The 25395-nt window shown below is 46.2% G+C and overlaps 1 protein-coding gene across 2 annotated transcripts in view; it reads right to left on the bottom strand.

The window, feature by feature from the left end:
- Window positions 1-25395, bottom strand: part of LOC144829004 (uncharacterized) — a 391507-nt gene that overhangs the window by 300139 nt on the left and 65973 nt on the right. For both annotated transcript variants that reach the window (XM_078687693.1, XM_078687694.1), the window contains exon 5: window positions 17097-17177. In XM_078687693.1, coding sequence (XP_078543819.1) covers window positions 17097-17177 — 81 coding nt within the window. The remainder of the gene's footprint in view (window positions 1-17096; window positions 17178-25395) is intronic.

Genomic DNA, 25395 nt, shown 5'->3' with positions numbered 1-25395 from the left:
GTCAAGTCGAAACCTCGAAAGCAGGAAGCGATCGTAACCTGACAGGGGCCATGACAGGTACGGTTCCATTTGTAAACAGGTTTTTAATAACATATGTTTCCGGACGCTGTCTTTTTTTAATTCAGCCTCCTCACGGGCTAAAAACCTAGAGGCTATGAAGGTCTTCTTCACATAAACGACGTCAGATTTGGTGGTTAGCTCTGGGGATGCAAAAAGGTCAGGGCGACCTAGGTCGGATAAACATTTACTAATATATCTGAGCCAGGGGACCTTAAGGCCATTTTCCCATATTAGTGCTTCTTTCAGGATTTGTTGGGTAAGGGGTATTTCAGGATTTGTCCAACAGTTCAGCCAACAAAGTATGGGATTTACGGCTATTCTGTCGCTCAAATAGGGCATACCTAATTCTTCATGGACAGAAAAATTACCTGTGCCCCTTGGTACCCTCAGAACCTGTTTTAAAAATGCTATTTTCTGCAACCTCTAGCCCTCTAGACGAGGTGAACCCCCATAGCTCACTTCCGTAGCATGCAATAGCTAGGCTTTTTGCTTGGTAAAGTTGAAGCAATGCAGCCACCGGGCTGTTTCCCATTTTTCTAGCAAAATCATGTATTGCTGCATTGGCCCTAATTACCTCACACGTTTTCCTCTGTAATGCGGGTCCCCAATTCAGCTGATGGTCAAAGAGGACGCCCAAGTAAGAAAATGTCTTTGCCACAGGGATTTTATCTCCATTAATATAAAAAGAGTTTGGCTTTTTGTTCCCCAAGCCTACCTTCATGACATAGGATTTTGAGTTATTAATACTCCTAGTCCTTTCCGACCGACATAGGGGTAGTCAACTCCCGTACCCAGGAGACACTCCTCAAGATCGTTAATGTACAGGTTAAAAAGGAATGGGGCTAGGATACACCCTTGGCGAACGCCCCGGTGTATTCCAAAGTTCCTAGTTACTTTTAAATCTTGTGTGTATCTGACATTTGCTCGTGTCAGAGTGCATGTCGGCTAAGAGGTTAATTAGGTTTTGTTCTATGCCCATTTTGGCCAAGACATCCCATAGTCTACCTCGGTCCACACAGTCGAAAGCCGACGATAGATCCATGAATGCCATGTGAATTGTACCTTTCCTAGCCATGGTGTATTTCCCCATAATCATGTACAGGTTCAGACACCGGGTAATTGTTGAATGACCTGGCCTGAATCCGTATTGAATTGGGGAAATTACATTGTTTTCATCTGCCCAAGCTGTTAATCTGTTTAAAATTACACCCCCTACTACTTTAGCTACGGAATTAATTAAGGATATGGGCCTGTAGCAAAGTGGGCTATTGCGGTCTCCTTTTTTAAATACGGGAACTATAGTAGAAGTTCCCCACGATTTGGGACAACCGGAAGCTGCCGCAGCGTTGATTACTGCGGTAAGGACTGGAGCCCATAGTGTTGGACATGATTTAAAGAGATCTGGGGGGAGGCCATCAGGCCCGGGGGCCTTATTACAAGTTAGGCCTTGAATACCTTTTCCTACCTCGTCTATTGAAAATTGTAAAAAGTTCTCCATAGGAGTAATAGAATTATACACTGCCTGTGGCTTATCACTTTTAAAAATGGTGCTAAAATGAATGACCCAATCTTCCTCTGGGATATTTGTGCCGAGGGCCATATTACTTGGGTCATCAAACAGAGGTTTATTAATGATTTCCCAAAACCTTGCGCTGTTGCCCAAGGTATTGGGATCCAAGAGGGACTCCCAGGTTTTTTCCTTTATCTCTTTTTTCCTTAGGGTGATGGCTTTTTTATATAGTACTCGCGTGACCTTGATACAGGCCGGGTCTCGGGGTCTAGCTTTTAATGCCATCTTGAGGTCTCTATTTGCTTTGGTGCAAGAGTGGTCAAACCACTTTGGGTTCTTTCCAACTTGCCCATTTGCTGGTATCGTCAACAGGGACCCCACCTTACCTGCGATCCCCTCAAATGCTGACAAAGTTTGGCCTGGGGTTGATGTAGGTGACAAACAAATTAAAAAATCAGAACTGCAGAGATTGTTTATCGAATTGTATATATTATCACAATCCACCATTGTCCATTTTAATCGACGTTTTCCATTTATACACTTCGTAGTTCCCCGGCCTTTGCTGCGTTTTCGCAAATCAAGAATGCCACCACCCAAAACGATGGAAATCGGGTTATGATCACTGTGGGCGTTTAATTGAATGCGAAAGTCCGAGGCAAAGTTAGCAAGATCCATAGATAACAGAATATGGTCTATATACGAGCCATTTGTGTTGCCTTTATATGTGGGAACTTGGAAGAGAGTGTGCTCCGCCGTCACAGACATGGCTGTAATTAGGTTGTTTTTATCCATCAAGTTATTGAGCAAGGTTCCACGCCTGGAGTGGTCAAAGTGAAAACCATTTAAGCGGTTTCATCCTAGCTGACCCATGGGCGTCTCTCCCGGGTTCGCACAGGGGTGGGTGTTGAGATCACCAGCAATCAGCAGTTTACTCGACAAGGACCTTTCGTTATCTGTAAGAAAGTCACTCAGCTTTGATAGATTACATTCTCCAGACTGATTTATTGCGTTGTAGAAATTGATTAGGGTCAAGGTGTGTTTACCCCTTTTCAGGTCGAGAGCTTGGATATTCCTATTACCTGTGTGTCGGATGTTTTTATGGTGGGTGAGAGCCAAACTTATATAAATTGCCAGGCCCGCTCTTGCTCTTCCACTACTAGAGGGTTCAGCAGGGGTAAAAAAACTTTGGTATCCCTCGATATGGGCAGTGTTGCTATCTACCATCCATGTCTCTTGCAGGCATATCACTGCGTGTTGTTTAACGAAGGACAACCAGATGGGATCACAGACTTTGTCAGCCAGGCCTGCCGTGTTCCAGGAAACCAAACTTGTGTTACAAGGGAAGCTGGTATCTACTTCAGGCTCGGTGGCCATGATAACAGGGTTGGTAACTTTCAAGTGGATAGACTCTGATCGTTTGGCAACAAGGTCTTCAGTGAGGTTATAATTTTGTTCTATGTCAGTTAGTTCACGAATAGGAGCCTCTAAGTAGTCTACGATTATTTCTGTTCTGGTTTGTGTAGGGGGGCTTGCTGATAGGATTCTTGTATCTGGGCCCATCTGCTCAAACAGTGGAAGACTCTTTGTGGTGTTAAATTCATTTGGGCCCTTTGTACCATCACTTTTAACAAATATTGTCTCGTGGTTGGCATTGGCTTTGTATACAGGGGGGGTTCGTGGTTCGAATAGTCAATCAACCCCTTCCAAGTCACACTGCTCATAGAAAGCATTAAATCTATTGGAGGTTGAAACATTGTACTGATTATCCGTGTATGTAGAAAGGGGGTATTCCTGCTGGGGTGCCCGATATATGCCTTCTCTCCCCATGTTGTAATCGTTATAATTGCCTGCAATGTCCCAATTTTTATGTTGATTATTATTGGGATAAAACCCTCTCTGGTCCCCTGGGGGATATAGATACCTAGTATTTGACCCTGGGTCATTTGAGGGATAGAAGTATCTGAGGTCCATGGTGCGGATCAGACTGTTTATAGAACTAACCCTCCATCTGGTGATGTAGCTTGCCACACGAGGGCTTTTAAATGTAACAATGATACAATCTCCTTCGGTGGACTTGAATCTATATCCCACCCAATCTACCCTCCTGACATGGGCTATGCGACCGTCAAGATGTGGAGGAAGCGGTCTATATGTGGTTAGCCAATGGCTCACCTTATTTTTTAATTCCCCATGTGTTTCTGTTTTCCCCTCGCTCAGTTTTGGGACGCCTATCATAACTATTGTGAATGGGTGAGATTCAGGAGAAAGGTTAATGTAAATCGTTTTTTTTGCAGGTTTCGGGTTAGATTTTTCTAGGAGGTCATTTCTAGGCATGTTTTGTAAGACTATAGGCCTTGGGGTTCCTTGCTCGGCAACATGTTTGTCCATACATAGGCCCTCTGCCGCCCATTCACTCTCGTCGATTTCAACTAGAGGGGGCTCGGAATCGACAATTGGGTCTGGGACTGCTGCTGATGCAGTATTATTAGGTACATTTAAGTTTTCATTAGAAGCATCTGGGGCTAGACCCAATGGGGAGGTAAGTGAAGGCTGTTTGTAGTTGTCATTTTGAGGCAGATTTTTAGGATATTCATTTTCATTATTAGTCGATTTTGATGAACATTTGACTGACTTCTCTTTTGTTAGTAGTTAACTGAGTGTTTCTAGCACTAAGGCTGTGTTCTTGTTTTGTATAACCTCAGATTTCTCAATAAATTCTTCCAATTTAATTAGTCTTTCGCGTATGGGTAACAAAAGAGACCTTATTAACTGGTCTAGTTGTATCAGAAGTGCGTTATCACCACTTGGTGAATTCAGTCTGACGCGACCGATCTGTATTGCCTAGTACATTATCTGGCTGTTGGGATTCCATCAAGCTAGGCGGTGACGTACTCTGGTGAATAGGTATCTTATTTGTCTGTTTGGTCAATCTAAAGATAGACCAAATATCCTTCGCTGGAAGCTTGTGTTTACAGATTGGTCGGGAAAGTAATCTCCTACTTGGTTATAACTTTTTCCTATATCGACTTTTTGGTTTAGTTGGCAAACTGTCTTTTCCATTTTCGCCCTCGTCAGCATTTATTGATATTCGTCCCCCCGAGTGTGCCGCGCACAAAGAGGTTGTAGGCATGGCTTTAGGGGAAGAAGAAATCAGCAACTGTACCTGTGAGGTACAGGTCAGTAGTTGACTACTTTCAACACTGTTACAAATTATTGTTATGCTAGTGTCTGAGGTTGAGGTTTCTCTAGGTTGAGTATTTGGCAGTCCTGTAAAGGATTGCATTAGAAGCGATTCCTGTGAATTTATTGTAATATCAAGAGTATTGATAGCAGCGGTAGTGTGTAATGATAGGTCAGGAAAACATAAGTTGGGGGTTAAAGAGAGGCGTCTCTCTGTGGTTTGAATTGCATCTGCAACAACGCCTATAGTTTTTTGCAACATTTTGTCTATTGCGGTAAAGGTAGGAAGAGGTGTGGTGGAGGCCACTTTGTTCCTTGTAGAAGATCTGGTAGCAATGGGAGTTTTTTTTAACTTTCGTCATGATATGATGTAATCTCCTTGGATTTTTAAGAATATATATAGCAAAACAATACGATTTCCTTGGCTCTGTGTCGGAGATGGCAAAAAATAAGGATTATGACGCTATTCAGATGATCAAGAAATCAGGAGTAGATGTTTAAGAGATTCTCACCATGTACAATAGGGCGCTAGACCAAGTCAAAGGGGGGTGGCCCGTCCCGTCCTCCTGGACCTCTGAGGGCCACAGAGAGCCCGCCCTTTGCCCGGGCTTAGCCCCGGGCGCTCCCGGATGCTGGGGGCTCAGCGTTTTAATAGCCCCTCCTGGCGCTCCAGTCGCGTCAGGGCAGCGCGCCGCCGCAAAGGCTGCCGGGATACGTAGTCCCGGAGCGGCGGCGCGGTTGGTGGCGGTACCTTACAGCGCTCCTGCGCTCGGTTCTATGGATTTATGCAGCTCGTGGTGGTCACTCTGTCTCCTCGTGTCCCAGGTAATTTTAGCTCTCCCTTTTTTGAGTGAATTTCAAAGGTTTTTTTAAATGCAATTCCTAACTATATAAGGCCTGAAACCTATTGTTTTTTCAGTGAATTCGCAAGGTTTTTTAAATGCTAATTCCTAACTATATAGGGCCTGAAACCTATGGTTTTTTCAGTGAATTGCAAAGGTTTTTTAAATGCTAATTCCTAACTATATAAGGCCTAAAACCTATGGTTTTTTCAGTGAATTTCAAAGGTTTTTTTAAATGCTAATTCTGTTAGCGGATAACGTTTAAATATATTAATATCCTAGTGGGACCACCTGAGCAGCCCTAAGGGGTCAGGGTGTTTCTACCCTGCCCCCTTTTTGTGTTCTACACGTTTGTTTTTCTGCTTTCTTGTGCCTAATTCCTAACTATATAAGGCCTGAAACCTATGTTTTTTTCAGTGAATTTAGGTGTGCCATACTTTTGTCATAAGTAAGACTGTTAGCGCTCTAGTTGTTCTTTAGAACACTCTGGGACATTCTGTCATTGGGCTATAGTTGGGGCTACATCTGGCTGATATTTGGGCTACATTTGATTTTTTTTGTCTCTGGTGGCCATCTTTGGGCTACATTGGGCTACATTTGGGCTCTAACATATATATAGCCCAATGTAGCCCAATATATATTTTTTCAAAGTTAATTTTCGTAAAAACCACTGGAGCATATATCTTGAGACATAGCAAAGGCACATCGGGCTACCATTCCCTACAATTTTGCCAAGTTTGGTGGAAAACCATTCAGCCGTTCGGGCTAAAAGTGAGTCCAACCGCCCTATGGAAATTAACATGGGGAAAACACGTTTTGGGACCCCCCTTTTATCTCGGCCCCCGCTTGACTGATCCCCCCCCAAACTTTCAGGGAAGGACCGGAGCGCCGCGAGGCAAAGTTTAAGAAAAATTCAGGAAGATTCCTCAACCGGCGGCAAAGTTATTCCCAATAGAATGTTGCGATTTCCCTATGGAAAACAATCCTAACTATATATACCTACTGGCTGGCTATCGCCAGTAGGATATACTGTGGGGGTGTGGGTGTGGGTGTGTGTGTGTGTGTAGATATATGCATATTATTGGCTATTGCTCCGGGGTCCCGCACGTGTGCGGGACTATTCAGTGCTTATGACTATTGATGAGTATCCCCTGGAAGAGAACAATAGTTTCAAAAAGGTGGTAACAAAAGTAACTAAACTGATATCATCCATTGAGGATAAAGAAACCTGGGCCAAGAGGGCACATGGATGGGCTGTGCTAATAGATTACAAAGCCCCCAAACTGCAGGATTACCTGAAAACGGGTCTCACACGGAAGACCAAAGACAAATTTCTAAACATGCGCTTGGGCGTCCTACCAATTCTACCTCACTTGGCACCTTGGAAAAGGAGACCAGAAGATCATCTTTGCTGTCTTTGTACATCAGGGAAAGAGGATTTTATTCACATAATCTGCATCTGCCCTAACCTGATGGACATAAGGCGCGCCGTACTTCAAACATTATGGAACCAAAAAGGCATTACAAGCTGCAGGCAAGCTGTGATGATATGCTTCAAACCTGAAGAGGTCCAGCTAAACTGCAGACTGACTAAGTTCTTTGACATTGTGGCCATAAGACTTAAGAGCCAACCACATGGCACAGCAAAAAACAGCATGTAACAGCTTGCTAATCAAATAAAGGAACAGTCTGCTATGAATCCGGTCAAGCCAAAATCACGTACCAGCACACTGACCCACACTTTTTAAACTCGGAGAAGGACCACATAGACAATGCAACCGAGAATGATGACATTACAGGGTTTTTAAACACCTTTCTTCCTTTTTAACAATATATGCGAAAACAAGCTTATAATGATGCTTAATAACATTGTGAGTTTTAATTAACTGTCCAATAGAGCTATTCTATTCGGAGAGGCAGACTGAAGTGGTGCTGTGTTATGCTAAGGTAGTGGTGTGCTAGAGCAGAGGTGGTGCTCAGGTGGTTGTGCTGCAGTGGTGCTTAAGTGATGCTGCGCCAGTGCCGAGGCAGGGCTGCGCTGGTGCCGAGGCAGGTCTGTGCTGATGGTGGTGCACTGATGTGGAGGTGGTGCTGTGCTGAGGTGGTGATGCGCTGGTGCAGCACTGAACAAAAGAAAGGCGCGATGTAGGAAGCTGTCCCTGTATATACTATACCAAAGTAAGGTATAGTGTGCACCAAGTCCAGTGGATCCCCAAAGGCTTACAGAGGTAAAAGTAGAGAATACCTTACTCTATTTGTGCTAGTGTTGGCGAGCAGTAAGTCCTTATCAAAGGGTAGTATTAATCATTTACTGTAAACACTGAGACAAGAAATTATTTCACACACAAAGAATGAACTCTGACCAATAGGTTTTGTAAAAAAATATTTCTTTGTTGCATTTTATTTTTAGAACCAAGCCAGTCTTGGTGCAGGTAAGTAAAATAATACTTTTCTACGGTAATACAGGTGAATTCAGTTACAGGTAGATCAAATATTCAGAAACAGTTGAAATTACATTTCAGTTACTTTGCAATTACTGTATGATGACTTAAGATTAATTTTCAGGTTATTTTTTCTACCCAGTGTGACAAGCCTGGATATCACACTAGGAAATTTCCTGGATGAAATGTGAGTAAAACAGTTTATCAAAACACAGGTTTTTTTTTGTTTTTACTTTATTTTTGTAGAAAAAAAAACAAAGCAGAGCACAGAGTTCAATCACATTGCAAATCATGTACAGTTCAACGTAGTCATTGCAACATCATCGTTCAGGCACGTTATAGCAGCACAGCGATAAGTACAGCACAGCTAATGTGTTGTTGAAGTCCCAGTAAGTATTAAGTCATTTCTACACGTCAAATCTACTCTCCCTACTTTTCCATTAGCCCACATGGGCCCGATGCGCCCACAGTGCTACATCAAATCACACAGAGCACATACAGACACATTTAGGAGTACAATGTCTCTTTTAACCCACTCCCGTCGGTTCCTTGCCCTGCTCTTGTTGCGTAGGATGGGCTTGTTGTTGTGACACTAGAAAGGTTCGATATGCCCCCCAAATATCTTTGAGTCTAGAGGATGCAGGAATAGTACTAGCATACAAATCACTTTTTACTGAACAAGTCGCTAAACTGTGTATCCAAACAGTTGCTGTTGGTGCTCTTTTGCTACCCCAATAAATTACGACTTCCCTTTTAGCTAGGAGTAAGGAAATAGCGGCAAACCTGCTAACTTTCAGGGGAATCTGTACCACATACCCCAATAATGCTATCTCGGGCAGCGGTTCCATATGGATTTGAATCATTTTACTTAAAATTGTGTGTGGACTTCTAAGCAAGGTGTGAAAAGTCCGCTTGTGGGGCCTGGCAACGCTGACAGTGGTGGGGTCTGGAGGGATCCATCTTATGTGTTTGGGCGGGTGGGACGTAAATTCTACGTAGGAATTTAAAATGTAATAATTTATGCTTGCTGTTCAATGATACTGTTTTAGTAACCCTGCAGCAGGCTCACCACTGGTCGTCCGTGATTGGGCTGCCCAAGTCAGATTCCCACGCCGCGCTTACCCTCGTGTCATCCACTGGGATCAAGACGGCGCAGGCACTGTATAACTGGGATATAAGATGGTGACCTTTACTGCTGTCTATCACCAGTGTGAGGGAGGAAATTAAGGGGGTTCCAGTGGGTAGTCTGAAAATCTGCCTCGTAACGCTGAGCGTAGTATGGTTAAAATGAACCTGTCCATTACTGTAGCCTCTGAGAACGTGGACATATCCTCCAGGTCGACGATATGACCCCCGGGAAAGAGATTTCCTAGCGTGTGAATGTTGAACTTGGTGCAAGTTCTTTGCACCAGCGTTTCGACTGGTATAGGCAACAAGTGGGCATTAGGCAGTGGAAGGGAGGAGGAATATAGTGTTTGCGTGCGGTGATACTGCATAATCGGTGCCATGCCCAGCTGGTGGTGGAGACCGGCTGTATGTTTTTGGGATCTCAAGGGATACCGGTAGGTAACACGGAAGCGAGTGAAGTAGGGTGAACTAAGTCGGATTCCGGACGAAGGTAGGTAATCCGTGCATCCGGGTGATCCCATGTGTGCGCAAAACTGCACTATGCAGTCAAATAGTATAAGTGCAGATCAGGGACCCCATACCTACCCCTGTCATAGGGAAGGGTCATCACTTGCAACTTCACCCTGGGTGTCTTGTCGCCCCAAACTAGTTTGGTCATCAATGACCGTAGGGTACTGAAAAACTTATTGGTGAGTGGGATTGGGATGTTGTGGAATAAATATAGGAACTTAGGGAGCACTATCATTTTTATTAAGGCAACACGACCTGCCATTGAAAGAGGAAGTTTGAGCCAGGAGTCTATGCGTGACTTCAGCTGGGAGACTGCCACTCCATAATTGCGGCGCACAATCTGTTCCGTGTCACGATGGATGTGGATCCCTAAGTATTTTACTGAGTCAGTGCACCAATCTAGGGCGAATTCCGGGGTCCAATGGGGCGTCCCCGGTGTGAGTGGAAAAATAACCGATTTACGCCAGTTAATTCCTAGGCCAGAGAAGGTACCAAAGCGAAGAATCTCCCTAAGTAGCAGATCAAGATTTGTTTGGGGGTCATGTACGTATAAAATTGTGTCGTCTGCATATAGGGAGACTAATAATGGGTGGGCCAGTATTAAATACCAACCCTCTGTGGAAGGGTTTCTGTTGGAAATGCCTAATCAGGGGGTTCATTGCCAAGATAAACAGCAACGGGAAAGGGGGCATCCCGGACGTGTGTCGCGTGATAAAGCAAAGGGGGGGAGAGAGGGTGTCATTCAGTCGGAGTCTGGCCATGGGTTGTGTATACAATAAGGCCGTTGTTGCAATAAAACCCTGTGGCATTCCCATGTGTTGCATTATAGATAGAAAGAAGGGCCATTCTAGGGAGTCAAAAGCTTTTTCGGTATCCAATAGGATCGCCACCGCAGGTATATCTGGGTCTACTCTATGCAGAGTATTAAACAGTGTGCGGAGATTATAAGCAGTGGATCTATGCGGAACAAATCCTGACTGGGCAGGGGATATAATAGATTCCATGAGCAATGAGAGGCGGCCCGCCAAAGCTTTCGCAAGAATTTTGTAATCTAGATTTAATAAGGAGAGGGGGCGATAAGAGCTGCATTGTAGGGGGTCCTTTCCGGGCTTTGGGAGCAGTATAATAACCGCTTCTCTCAGGATAGGGGGGAGCTGCTGTTTCTTTAGGGCTTCGGCATAAATGTCTAATAAGTGCGGGGTCAGTATGTCTTTGTAGGCTTTATAAAACTCACTCGTGAATCCATCCAGCCCGGGGGCTGTAGATGTATTCAGGGCTGTGATGGCCTCGTTAATACGGTCAGCTGTGATGGGTTCAGACACGAACTCTTGCATGAATTTTTCTAAGTAGACTAGCGCTATCTCCGAGAGGTATTCCTCTTGTCCAGAGCGATCCGTCCCTAATTTAGTGGTGTATACTGTTTTGAAATAGGATAGAAATTCTTTATGAATCATTAGGGGATTCGTGAGTTTGGTGCCAGAAGCGGAGTGCAGTTCCGTAACGATGCCTTCGCATAGGGGGGGTCTAAGCATTTGTGCTAGGATCCGGCCTGGGCGGTCTCCCTCGCCGTAGACTTTGGCACTATGGTATTCCCCCATATATAACATTTCCCTATCAGCCACTTCCCTGTATTCCACCAATAGAGCTGCCCTATTCAAGTCGTATCCCGGGTCAGCGGCCCTTCCCTGTGAGGTGTCTAGCAGCGTCAGTTCGTTTTCTTTCCGGGTGAGTGTTACGCAGATCCCAGAGTACCCCGGCACTTTTCATATCCCTCTCATATATGCTTTGAAACCCTCCCATAGTACTGCTTCGGTATCCACTGAGCCTGAGTTTATGTCAAAGTGCTCTTCTAAGGCTACATATAGTTCCTGGCTGAACAAGTCGTCGTCTAGGGCGCGGTTCGGGAATCTCCACTGTCGCTCGTAGCCTTCCAGGCAAGGAATCAGTAACCCCAGCAACACTGGGGACTGGTCAGAGTAAGATCTGGGTAGTGTTAGTATGTTGGGGAACCATCCGGAGAGCTCAGGGGAGACCAACCAAAAGTCAAGTCTCGTCCAGGTGTTGCTCGTGCCAGTGTAGTGGGTATAAGTAGTGTGGTCTGTGTCACGGTTTCGTCCTATGTCTAGTAACGAGAGGTGGTCACATATTGAATGCAGGGCTTTGCGTGCTCTTGGTTTCGGATCAGGGGCTGTCAATGTACTGTCAGAAACAGGGTCAAACGTTACGTTAAAGTCGCCTTCCAGTATCAAGGGCGGGGAGCCCAAGCGTAGCAGTTTTGTATAAAGGACATGGAAGAAGTCAGGGGAGTCAGTGTTAGGTCCATAAATGCAGCCTAGTGCAATCTGATAGTGGAAAAGTGTGCCTTCTACAATTACAAATCTGCCGGAGTCGTCGTACATAACTGAGTGGCATTTGAAGGGGAGTCGCTTATGAATAAGGATGGCTGTGCCCCTGGCGTAATTGCTGTAGTTGGCAAAGTAGCAGTTTGGGCCCCAGGAGGATGCAAACCGAGATCGGTCTGCGAGAGTGAGATGTGTCTCTTGTATCAGAGCGATATCTACCTTGTGTCGGATCAGGTAATGCAGTACCTGTCGTCTCTTACGGGTGTCGTTTAAGCCCCTCACATTCCATGTAATCAGTGTAATGTTGGAGGGTCCAGTGTTGTGTCCTACCTTATCTGCACCGTGTTTGCCAGAAGGAAGAGTGACCAAGATATGTGCCCGACAATGCTATCAATTCTTAGATATAACATGAACTCAGTGTAAAGCTGAAACAATTCCCAACCCACCCAGCTGTCCCGCCCAATTGGAAAGGCAATACCCAGTTTCCAGTAGTTATCCACAACATCCAGAACATTTGACATCTATACAAAATGACACTTGTGGGGTACATTTTAGCGTAATTAACACAATCTATAGGTGTACACCAAAGCTGGGGACGTACGCTAACCAACAGTTCAGTAACCGAGAATAATAATGCTAATGATCAATCAAATCCCCAAAAATGTCATTAAGGAACATTTGAGCGGCAATGTACATTAAACAGGCCATCAGCCATGGCCTCAATTGGAGAATAGGTACTCAATGGCATCAGAACCACTTTGAGGGGGGGAGGAGATCACAGCACCAGACGGGCCCTTGTTGTTGAGCTTGTAGGTATGGCAGAATTCTTGTACTTCCGTCGGTGACTCAAAGGTATGGGAGCGGCCGTTGTCTTGCACCCTTAGTCTGGCCGGATATAACATGCCGTATTTCAATCCCAGGTTCCGGAGAGTGGCCTTAGCTCCTTGAAACTTCCTCCTAGCGTCCTGCACCATAGTGGTGAAGTCAGGATAGAATTACAGCTTGGAGCCTTGCCAGGAGAGGTCACCCTTTTCTTGGGCCATCCGCAACACAGTGTCTCTATCCCCAAAGTTAATTATCCTCACGATAATGGGTCTTGGTGGAAGGCCAGGATTAGGTCTAGGTCCGAGCGACCTGTGTGCACGCTCCACCACAGAGCCCGGGGTAAACGCCTCCTTCCCGAAGAGGTCCACCAGGATGGTTTCCACCAGATTATCCATTCGTCCAGTGGCTGTGGACTCCGGCACGCCCACAAGGCGGATGTTGTTACGTCGGCTCCTGGCTTCCAAGTCTTCATTCTTGATCGCCACTTCCTTCAGTATTCTCTCCATCCTATCGACTCTCTTCAGGGACTGAGCCATGCCATCTTCCAAATCGGATGTGCGGGACTCCACCAGATCCAGGCATCTGTCATGTACTTGAATTTTGGCTCCTAGCTCTGCAATGTGTTTGTCCAAGGTGTCGAAGCGGACGTCCAGCGCCTTGAATCCCGACCGCATCTCCAGTAATAAAGGGGCCAGCTGGCCAGCGTCATCCGCGGGCGGTACCTGCCCACCTGCCGCCATGTCGATAGGGATTGCCTTGCTAGTGTCTACCACTTTCTCAAAAGGGAGTTGGCGTTGCTTCAGATCCTTGCGGTCCATGCAGCACCAGCTGCGAGTGGGTTATGCGGGAGGCGGGTGTTTGGAGCTTCGCTGCGGGGATTCTGACCAAGAGTTCAAGCTTTATGAATGGCAGATCAATAATGAGGTAGATGGTGGTGGTCTGCGCATTAGCGGTGAACTGGGATGGCACCGTGGTACCTATATTTGGCCACTGTAGCGGTCGTTGTATATGTCGTGGTTAGTATTGCTGACTGTCAGACTGTGTGCCCAAATCAGGTATAGTGTTCAATAGGTGGGGTCACAAACCAAAGCGGCCGCGGCGGTTTTCGCGCCGGCCCTGGCGCAGTCTGTGGTACGGCAGGCTGTTTAATGGGGGGAGGGTATTGGTTTAAATTTGGCCCCAGCCGCCGAGCACCGCAACTGTTGCATCATCCAGGGGGGGACCCATGCACTTGGCCGCTCCCCACCATGCGCCTGTGTCAAGCTGTTCGGAGCAGGCGTTCAACCGGTGCTCCCCCCTCCCCTCCGCCGCAGAGGCCGCCGGCACCCACACGGCGGAGCAGGCCGCACAGTGTAGTCCCGACGTCTGCCCGGGGCCGCTAGGTCTTACCGCTGCGTAGGGCCATCGATGCAGGGGCAGTGGGTCTCGTACTGTTACCCTCCGCTTTTTCGATCCTGAAAGCAGCCGCCGAGAGGAATCGTCAGGAGCGTTCACCAGGCCGCCCTCCTGGTTGTTGCGTTCGCGGACATTTTCAGTCGCCTCCTCAGGATATCTCCACCGCTCGGGCTCAAGTCCGGGCCAAAAGTTCACCAATTGCCGCCCTACCGTTCCGATATCTGCCCGGTAAGTTTGGGCCGCTTACATGACTGGGGATTGCCAGATGGGTTACTGGTAGCTGGAGAGCATAGCTCAGTGCGGCCATCCCGGTCGCTCGCCAAGCCACGCCCCCTTATCAAAACAGTTTCTTAGGTTACCATACAAAACACCCTCAACACAGAAGTTTTTCAGAGGAAAAGCTCAGACGATCCTATGGAGAAAAATAGGGTTAACTTTTTGAAGGTAAGTAAACGGCCTTGAGGGATGAGGTTCTGGGGTTAGGACAAGGGTCCCCCCAGGGTCAAGGATGCAGTCAAAAAGCACCCTCAGTGGCATTAGGGTGGCTGGGTGCAGAGTGCTGAGGCCCAATGTTATCCAATGGGGAATAGGGGCCCTCCGGTTGGTGGCTGCTCACTAGCAGGGAACAAGTTTGAGGGAGAAAAGCTCCTAGGGTTAAGATCAGGGCAAAGTGGGGTTCAAGTTAGCAGACAAAGTGCACCGACTGGGGCATCGGGTGCAGGATGCTGTTTTGGCATCAGGTGCCCTGTTTTAAATGGGAGTGTGGCCGGTTTTTGCTGGAGGCTTGGTCCAGGATGTTTTCTGGGAGACATCAACAGCTGGGCAGGTGGACATGGGTGCACCTCAGGTCCTCTTCTCCAAGGAGCAGGGCGGCCGGATGCAGGGGTGCATTTTGAGGTGAGATTTCACCTTACCGGGTCACTCCCGGTTGGGGATGTGGGGTCTCCGTGCAGTAGCTGTAGGTGACACCGGGGAGTCCTGGAGGGGTCAAACCATGGTGGACTTGGACTCTGGAGTGCTTAGGGACCTCGCCAGGACGAATAGGCCACTTGGACTCTGGCCGTAGGCATCGGTTGCACTGGTGGTTCCAGGCATCGGATTTCTTTGTCCTCAGTAGACTGAGTCTTTCTTTGGGGATTCTTTTGAACAGAGCTTCTGTTCACAGGAGATCTGGTCTTTGTTGAAGGCAATCAGTCCTCCCAGGGGTTCTGGAAGTCGCTGGTTACAGGACAAGGTGATTTTTGGTGCAGGATCTCCGGAAGCTGCAGCTGGGCCAGTAGGGCTGAGGCAAAGTCGGTTCTTCTCTGCAGTCTCCTCTGCTGGGAGACTTCTTTCATCAGTCTGCGCACGTTGCAGGAATCTGCCTTCTTGGTTCAGGCATGCCACCTAAAGACTGCATTTAGGGGGTGTTCTAGGGGTCTCGAGGTCAGTAGTCAATGGGCTACTGACCTTAGGGTGACTAAGGGGGCAAAATCCCTAATCCAGATTGGCTTCACCTCACCACGCCCCCCTCCCTGCTAATATCCCTGCCCCAGTACGGGAGGGGCTGGCACAGGTGGGCACACCTTCTGGGCTGTTCTCATTTTTCTCACCTGTCCTCCCGCCGAAAAGGAGGTGAGACAGGCAAGGGGCCTGCTCCGGATAGCAGGAAAGGCTGGGGGTTGCGTTACAAAGGTGGCAAGGCCTTTGACGCTCCCCTGCCATAGATGGCTCTACCTGACCGTGGGGAGGTGTGAACACCTCCGCCCAGAAAAGGCTTCGTTCCTAGACTCAGAGAGCGAAGGCTCTCACCTCAGGGGTCCAGAAACATGTCTTGTGGTGGCAATCTGGTGTTTGCCAGGCAGTGAACCCACCAGAGGCTGGTCGTTTTTCATTGGGTTTCTCTAAGATGCCCTTGGAGTGCATTGTATAATAAATCCCACACTGGCGTCAAAGCTTTGGTACCAAACTTTCCAGAATCCAGTAAAGCCATTATAGTGCTGTGGAGTTCGTAATGACAAACTCCCAGTCCATATACTCTTTATGGCTTTACTGCACTTAGAATGTCTAATAAGGGACTTAGACACTGTAGGGGTACAGTGCCCATGCAACTGTACCCTCACCAGTGGTATAGTGCACCCGGCTAAATGGGTGGCTGGCCTATACCATAGGCAGTGGCTTGTAGGCATGACACACAGGGATGTGTGCCAAGTCGACCACTGTTCGCAGCCTGCAATGGCAGTGTGTGTGTTAAGGCATGGGACCTCTAAGGATGGCACAATATGTGCTACAGCCATTAGAGGGCTCCTTGGTCACAGTGCCCTTGGTACCCATGGTGCCTTTTACAAGGGACTTACATGTGGTCAGAGAGGTGCCAATTGGGGGTACAAAGGTAGTTTTGTGAACGAACGCATGCCCTGGAAATCTGATTGGTAGGGACCCAGGGCACATCAAATCGAAGTGAATCAGAAATCTGGCAAAAAAGTGTGTGTGTGGGGGGGGGGGGGGGGGGGGGGGGGGTTGGGGGGTATTGTAACAGAAACCCAGCCTCCTACAAAACCAAAACATACTCCAGGCAAAAAGTGGGGGGCTAACCATGTAAAAAGAGGCACTTTCTCACAGTAGCTTATCAGTGCAGAAAGAGATTAAACCGGAATTGGAAATCAGCCAGACTAACAAAATATCTGGCTTAAAAAGCAGCACAATTACAGGAACTTTATAATTACACCTGAGCAGAAATGTGACAAAAAAGGTCATCAATAAGAAAACTGCAATTTTTTTCTATCTAATGACAAATATGGATAAGTGCTAGTAAAGGAACATTGGCTACATTAACTTTATTTCTGACATGTCTAACTCTCAAACCATGACATAGTTACTTCACCTATAAGTGGCTCATCTCGATCAGGGTCATTGATGTAATCTTTCAAGCTGGTCAATTTCTTCGCAGGGGGTATTTGACTATCTGGAATACAAAATAAAGACAAATTGCACAAAATACCCAAAAGCTAAAACTCTATTCAGAAAATGCAACATATATACACATATATATATATACATACATATATACATATATACACATACATACATACATACATATATATAAGTTTAAGAGGTTTTTTTAAAGTTTATCATTCATTTTTAAATATTAGTCAGAAAATAGTAAGAACGATTTTTATCAGAAAAGAACTATATTTATAAAACTATATATCTGTCTATATATAGTGAATGTTACTCTGTAAGTATCTGTTTGTAGCATGCAGTGCTGTAGATTCACATGCTTAGCATAAAACTGCCATCTAGTGTTGGGCTCAGAAGTGTGCAATTTATTTTTCTTAGAATAAGACTTTCCAGTCATGAGGTTCCGTGCTTGCAATGCACATGGTCCTCAACTCTATTGTTCGATTGTTTTCCACTTGCCGGTTGAGGATAGAGTGTAAAGGATAATGTATCCTAGTGAGATGACCATGGAAATGGAAGTATGATAACTGCAACCTCCACAGGTTTTCTTAGAGAAGGGTCCCTGCATGTGAATCTACAGCACTACATGCCACAAACCTGCTTACAGGGTAAGTAACATTCACCTTTTGATGGCATGTGTAGCTGTAGATACAAATGCTTAGCTTAGACAGAAAAGCATTTCTCCTCCTAAGCGGTGGCTAACCTGCGGTGGGTGCATTTGTTTGGAATAACAAATGTAGTACCACTCGACCGACATTGGCTTGGTGTCTTCCCATTACATGTACCGTTCTGTAAATGTATGCAGTGTAGTCAATGTAGCTGCTTTGCATATGTCAGCTATTGGTAGATTTCACAGAAAAGCCATTAAAGCTAATTTTTTACGAGGTGGGATAGGGAGGGGGTCGTTTGGCATTAGAATAGCATTTTAGGATACATTTTACTACCCAACATGACATATCCGATTTGGAAATGGCTTTACCATTTTGTGGTTTGGAGAATGCAACAAATAGTGGTTGAGTTTTCTGAAACTATTGTGTTCCATCAATTTAGAACATTTGTGCATTTTTCAACAGCTCATGTGTGGAATGCTCTAGCCGCCACTGAGTCTGATTGAGGACAGAACACAGGCAACTCAATGTATTGCATAGCATACTGCATAGCACCCATTGAACCAAAAAACAATGCTTCATGGTCAACCTTTGGCACCTACTCGGAAGAAGAAATTGGCAAACTGCTCAGCACATTGAAACCATCCAATCACCTCACGGACCCCCTTCGTGCTAACGCTGTAAAAGACTTTACCCCTTTGCTTCTCCCACTCTGGACTAAAATTATCAACAGCTCACTTCAACAAGGAATCATACCTGACTCCCTCAAAGTTGGACAAGTCACACCTTTACTAAAGAAACCTACAGCCACCCCTCTGATCTGAACAATTACCGTCCCATTACCAATATTCCCACTCTCGCCAAACTGCTGGAAAAATGCGCACAACTACAATTGACTAAACACATTGAACAATTTGATCTCCTCAATCAGGCTTCCGAGCAGGACACAGTACAGAAACTGCTATGACTCACATAATTGACGACGCACTTCAAATGCTAGACCAAAACGACACCTGCCTACTCATCCTTCTTGATCTCTCTTCAGCATTCGACACCGTTAAACATGAGAATTTACTCGAACTACTAAACACAAGAATGGGTTTATTTGGAACCGTTCTCAAGTGGTTCACTTCCTTTCTACACAACAGGTCGCAGAAATTCAAGAGGAACAACCTGTTGTCCTCGCCAATACCTGTAACGCTAGGCGTCCCCCAAGGATCCTCTCTATCCCGACTCTGTTCAACCTAGTTATGGAACCTCTCACCACATTGCTACAAGCATCCAATGTACACTTTCACATGTACGCCGATGACACCCAACTTTAACTTAAATTACAATCCCCCAAAGACATTTTGCTCCTGAACTCAACGATCAGAAGCACCCAATCCTGGCTTGCCGATAATCATCTCAAACTCAATGCTCTGAAAACAGAGTTCCTTCTGATCTCACCTCCAGCGAAGATCTCCACCACTCAAATTTGGCCCAAACACCTAACCGCACTCAATGTCCAACCCACCATCGTGGACTCAGCAAAATCTTTAGGCATAACACTCGACACCAATCTCAACATGCAGCAACATATCAGCAAGGCAACTAAGGGAGCGAACTTCCAAATCAATACTCCGAGGAAACTTAAACCCTTCCTCCCAGCCAAAGACTTCCAAACCGCAGTACAATCACTAGTCATCCCTCGAATAGAATATGGCAGCATCGCCCTCTGCGGACTCCCCCCAACTACTACCGCGCCCCTAAGAGCTTCTCTAAACGCTGCAGCGAGACTCATCACTGGGTCAAAAAAGCACTCTCATATTTCCCCTGATTTGAAATCCCTGAACTGGCTGCCTTTTGAAGCCAGAATACATCTGAAAATCGCCTGCATGACACACAAGTCGGTACATCTGAACTCACCCGGCTACCTCGCTCAGAAGCGGACAATCTCTGGCGGTGCTAGAAACACTAGAGGCACATACAATCTTCTGCTGAAACCTCGAAGATTCCGGAAGGAAAAAAACCTATAAGCGCTCCTTCTCAGGAATGGCACCCAGGATCTGGAACTCACTCCCTCCCGAAACCAGGCTCATATCTTCCACTACACTCTTTAAGAAAGAAGTAAAAGCTATCCTCATGGCCAAATACACTTGAACTGCTATTTCGAACTCTTTAAAGACGCTGCACCGATCTGTACTACGTGTTGCTTATTTGTATTACTTGTCTTATTGATTTACATGATTGGCTTTGCCTCCACCTATTTGTACTGTTAGCTTTACTGACTTACCTGTTTGACTATGCTCCCTCATGTACCCCTTCTATGTAAAGCGCTCTGATATCTGCAAAGATCTTGTCCGCGCTATATAAAACTTTCAAAATAAAAATAAAATAAATAAAATTGACTCGTGTGTAATTTTGAGGCTTCTTTTGGTAGAAATGTAGGATTAGTTTGAGATACTGCTTTGTCTATTTGAAGAATTGTTCTACTAAATTTAATGCTTGAATCTCACAAACCTGTCTGAGTGAAATGATGGCGATGAGAAACGCACGTTTTCATGATAGGAATTGTAGAGTTACAACTGTAGTGAACAGAGTCCTTGCCAACCACGTTCCCCAAAACATTCACAATTGGTACTTCTGCCCCTTGTGAATCCCTAGTAAGTGGTATCCTGGGAGCTGAAGAGGGTCCCCAGGGACCCCCCTCACTGGGACCAGGCCACTGCCTTTGCAGCCTGCACGCCCCTGGGAGGTGAAAAACGACAAAGTCGATATAGCACCCTGCCATGCCAGCTAGCACTGCCTTAGGTATAGATAACTCACCCCTCTAGCAGGCCTTAAAGTCCTAAGCAAGAGTGCACTATACCACAGGTGAGGTCATATCTGCAAGAGCAGATATGCCATTGGCAATATTAGGGTCCATCCTTAATGTTGTTAGTGCCAGTGAAGCCATAGAGAGTACATGGGCTGGAAACCCGACAACTCTACTTCCACTGCACCATGATGGCTTCACTTAAAACAGGAGAGTATGGTGCCAGACTACTCCTCTCACTAATCCACACTTATGCCAGTGGGAGATTTATTGTACCATGTACTAAGAGGGCACCTCAGAGGTGCCCCTGAAGACCTACCAACCGTGGTGTGGTCTCGGACTGACTTGCTGTAAGCAGCCAGCCACCCCAGTCATGTTTCTGGACCCCTGGGTGGAGAGCACATACTCTCTGGGATCTTAAGCAATGCACATCTTGGGCAGAGTTGTCACACATCATTCTCCAGATTGGGCCAGTGCTCGAAGGGGAAGCTTCAGAGGCCTGCCACCTTTGTAATGCGACCCCCAACTTCTGCTGAAAGCAGCAGAGGCAGCACAGGTTTATACCCCCACTTCAGGAGGGAAGACTTGGAGGTGTACCCACCTTTGCCAACTCCACCCCTCAGGTGGAGGAGGCAAAGTTGAGCACATTTTTCAGTCCCCTCAATCTTTAAGATGAGGGGACCCCCTCCAACCAGGTCTATGCCCCCTCCCACAGGAGGATGGCATAATAGCAGGTGTAGTCACCCTAGGTAATGTGCCCATTGGCCCTACCTGCTACTCCCATTAACCCCTCCTTAAATTTAGTATTTAGGTGGCTCCCCCAGACCTAGAAGTTAGTTACCTGCGACAACATAAGAAAGAAGACATCCTTGCACAGAAGACTAAAGACGACAACTGCGACCTGTCTTGCACCCATCGACCTCTGAAAAGCCTTGGAGGACTGCTGCCTTGGAAAAAGACTCCAATCTCCTAGGGACATCGGCCCTGTCCAGAAGAAACCTACTCCAAGGGCCCCCCAACCAGGCAGATCAGAGTCTTGTGCACCCAATGATGCCCACAGATGAGTGGCTCACCTGACCAGTGAAGTCTCCCCAGCGACCCTGACCTCGAGTCAAATATTGGCTGGCCTCTCCTGACCTCCACTACGGCACCTACAGTGTGAATTCAGAGGCTCACCTGACCGCGACTGGCTCCGGTAAGAAGACTCAGACATCAAAGGGCACCCCTGGGACTTGGGGAGCTGAATAGACAGTGCCCCTGCGATCCTCTACATTTCTAATTACTTCTGCTGTTGTTGGTCTCCCTCTTGTAACCCCCAGTGCAATGCCTGCAGCCTGTTTGCCAAGAGAAGAAACTCAATCGAAAAGCATTGGGTGTCCAATGCTAATTTTGCACCCCGCACACAGCCACCTCAGTGCCACTGGTAGTGGATGTTTGGTGCTGCTTTGTGGCTTGGCTCCTGCAACCAATTAACTACCTGCAAGCAGTGAGGCTCCAAGCACCCCCAGTCTCCATTGAAACGCATTGGGCCGAACTCCGATTTTGACCTCTGCACCCGGCCGCCACTGTGCCTCTGGTGGTACAGTTTGTCCTCACCCGATCCTTGCTCACTGCGGACCTCTGGTCCCTAAGACTGTAATTGTAAGTGTGATACTTACCTGTTTAACCGCAATATTGTTTTCCCCACAGGAAAACATTGAGCTGTCCAGAAATTATTATAAGTGTCAAATTTTGAAAGTGAAAAGTATTTTTAGTTAAAAACGTACTTACCTTATTACGAAGATCCTGGTCTTAAAATTAAATACAAAGTTTATTTTTCTAAAATTGGTGTCAATCTCCTTTTGAGTGGATTATTTATTATTGGTCAGTGTAGTGCAATAAATGTTTTACACTCCTCTGTGTTAGCCCTAAGGCTGCGTGCCCGACTAACACTAATAGAGTACTTTGGGTTTTACATTGAGACCTGTACACTTATGGGGAACCCCTGGGCTCTGTGCATGGTATAACCACCTAATGTGATACCATATACAGAGCCAACTTCCTACAGAAAGCAAACCTGAGTTATTGCAAATGTGATAGGTGAATAAATTGGAATGTGAAAGATTGCCTCTTAAATCCAATGTAGTCATGAACTCTCCCAGTTGTACAAGTGGTATCCAATGTAGTCATGAACTCTCCCAGTTGTACAAGTGGTATGCCACCTTGAAGAGTGGCCATATGAAAATGTTCTGAAAGAATCTACCCGTTTAGTGGTCTTAGATATAGAATGGGTCATATAGCCCTGTCCTTTACTGGCCCAAGAAAGTAAAGGGAATAGGATCATGGGCCCTGTTGGTGTAATGGCATCAGTTATATCACTCCTTTGCTCAGGATAGATTGAACGTCTTCTTTAAGCAGTTTTTGATGGTCTGTTGACATTCTGTGGATGCAAGGTGGAGTGTTTGGAGGTATTGAAGTGAGCTTCAGGCAATAATCAGGTAGGAGAAAATCCAACAACCATTGGTCGAATGGAATATTTATCCATACTTGAAGAAACTGGTTGTTGTCTTCCTCCGATCAGAGGCGCACAACAAATCACATAATATGCAGTCAATGACGAATCTTTCAGAGTCTTCAGTGTGGAGAATCCTTCTTTATTGATTCCACAAGATGAGGGATTCACACAGCCTCAGCCAACCCGTTTCACCCCAAAGGGCTTCCTAAGGGTTAAATAACTAACACTTCACTTCACTTTGAAAACCATGGACTGGTATCCGGTCTTCAGTCTTCCGCTTAATGCTTAGATTTTCTTTTTCATCGCTAAACAATGGTCTGAGTCTTAGGAAAAATAATGCTTCAATGGACAAAAATAGATTGTTTTTTTTTAAAAAGCACGATACGCTCACCAGTATACACCGAGCTCAGGCTGTCTTCGCCTATCAAAAAGTACACAATCCAATTGTAGTGTAGTCCAATCCTGGTTTGCAACGCTGCAATCGCTTTTGCAGTCTCGTTATCTTTTTTCAAAATTTTCTTAAGGAGGGTATCCAACTGTGGCCCAAAAAGCAGTTCTCAATCAAAAGAGAGGGCTGATACATTTTGTTGAACCTCTGGCTTGAAGCCAAATACTCGGAGCCATGCATGCCTTCTTAAAATAATGCTTGAATTAATACCCTTACCTCATGTGTCCGCCGTGTACAGGGCACACCGTAAATTGGTATTAGATATAAGCTTCCCCTCTGATGCAATGTGTCCTGCTCTCTTTTTATGTTCTTCTGGGAGATACTGTAGGATCTCCTCCATTTTGTCCAAGTGTGGCCCACGAATAAATGATGAGCCAATGGAGTTGGCGAGCCGCTGTGTGCTCCTCTAAGCTCTTGGGCACTTTGTTGGACACATATATACATATTCATAAACACATATATACACATACACACATATATACACATATAAGCGCCAAGAAACCTATCTGGTGTACGTTGCGCTAAATAAATATTTTAACATAACATATATATGCATATACACATATATACACACAAATCGAATAGTTTTCTTACCTGTCGGTGTAGTTTTGCAGCTTGAAGATCTTTCTGGATTCACTATGCTGTGCATTATTCCGCGGTCTTGTGGTTGGGTCCGGATTCGTAGTCTTTTCTTTGTTTTTTTTTTTTTTTCTCTTTGCCCAGGTGGGCGTCGGCGTCACACCCCCTTTGGGTGTATTTCCGGTGACGTCGGCATGCTTCCTGCGGAAGCTCCCACTCTTGGGCGCCATCTTCGGGTTCTTTTTTTCCGTGTTTCTTTCGTTTCCGAAGTAATGGCAATGTTCTTCTTAGTTTGTATTTACCGCTTTGTATTTTCAAAGTCTATTCTTTAGTTAACCACCTCTTCTCTCTCCAGCCTCATCTTTCTGGCGGAGGTGGGTGGGTTCGCTAGTGAATCCAGAAAGATCTTCAAGCTGCAAAACTACACCGACAGGTAAGAAAACTATTCGTTTTGCAGCGTGAATCTTTCTGGATTCACTATGCTGTGCATAGATTTTGTAGCGGTTTCTCATCTCTGTGGCGGCTGGGTGGAAGATGAGCGTTGGGTGTTGAATATGTGCTGTAGCACCTTCTGTCCCACTTGAGCTTCCTTGTTCATTTGTATGTCCACACAGTAGTGCTTCGTGAACGTGTGCACCGAAGCCCATGTTGCCGCCAGGCATATGTCCTCTATGGGTGTGTTAGCCAGGAAGGCTATTGTAGCGCCCTTCTTCCTGGTGGAGTGGGCACGTGTCCCCTCAGCCAGTTCCTGTCCTGCCCGTTTGTGGCAGAGTTGGATTGTTTGTGCGATCCATCGTGCAATGGTCCTTTTGGTTACTGCTTTGCCCATGAAGCTGTTTGCGAAGGACACAAAAAACTGTTTCGTTTTCCTGTGCCCCTTTGTCCTTTCAATGTAGTGCATGACTGCCCTTCTGGCGTCCAGGGTGTGCAGAGCTCTCTCTGCGCTGGTTGTGGGTTTTTGGAAAAAACTCGGTATCTGTATAGACTGGTTCATGTGAAAATTGGATACCACCTTCGGCATGAAGTGTGGGTCAGTCCTCATCACAACTCTATCGTTGTGTATTTGTATGTATGGTTCTTGTAGCGTCAGCGCTTGAAGCTCGCTTACTCTGCGTAAGGACGTTATCGCAACCAGGAAGGCTGTTTTCATAGTTAGCATCTTTAGGGAGGCCTTGTGAAGTGGTTCAAAGGGCTCTTTCATGAGTTCCGTTAGGACTGTGTTCAAGTTCCATGCAGGTGGCGGCACCCGCTTGGGTGGTGCGATCCTTTTCGCTCCTTCTAGGAATCTCTTCACCA

Source organism: Lissotriton helveticus, chromosome 4_1, assembly GCF_964261635.1.
Source record: "Lissotriton helveticus chromosome 4_1, aLisHel1.1, whole genome shotgun sequence".
In the NCBI taxonomy this organism is placed as follows: Eukaryota; Metazoa; Chordata; class Amphibia; order Caudata; family Salamandridae; genus Lissotriton; species Lissotriton helveticus.
This window is presented reverse-complemented; position numbering and strand designations above follow the sequence as displayed.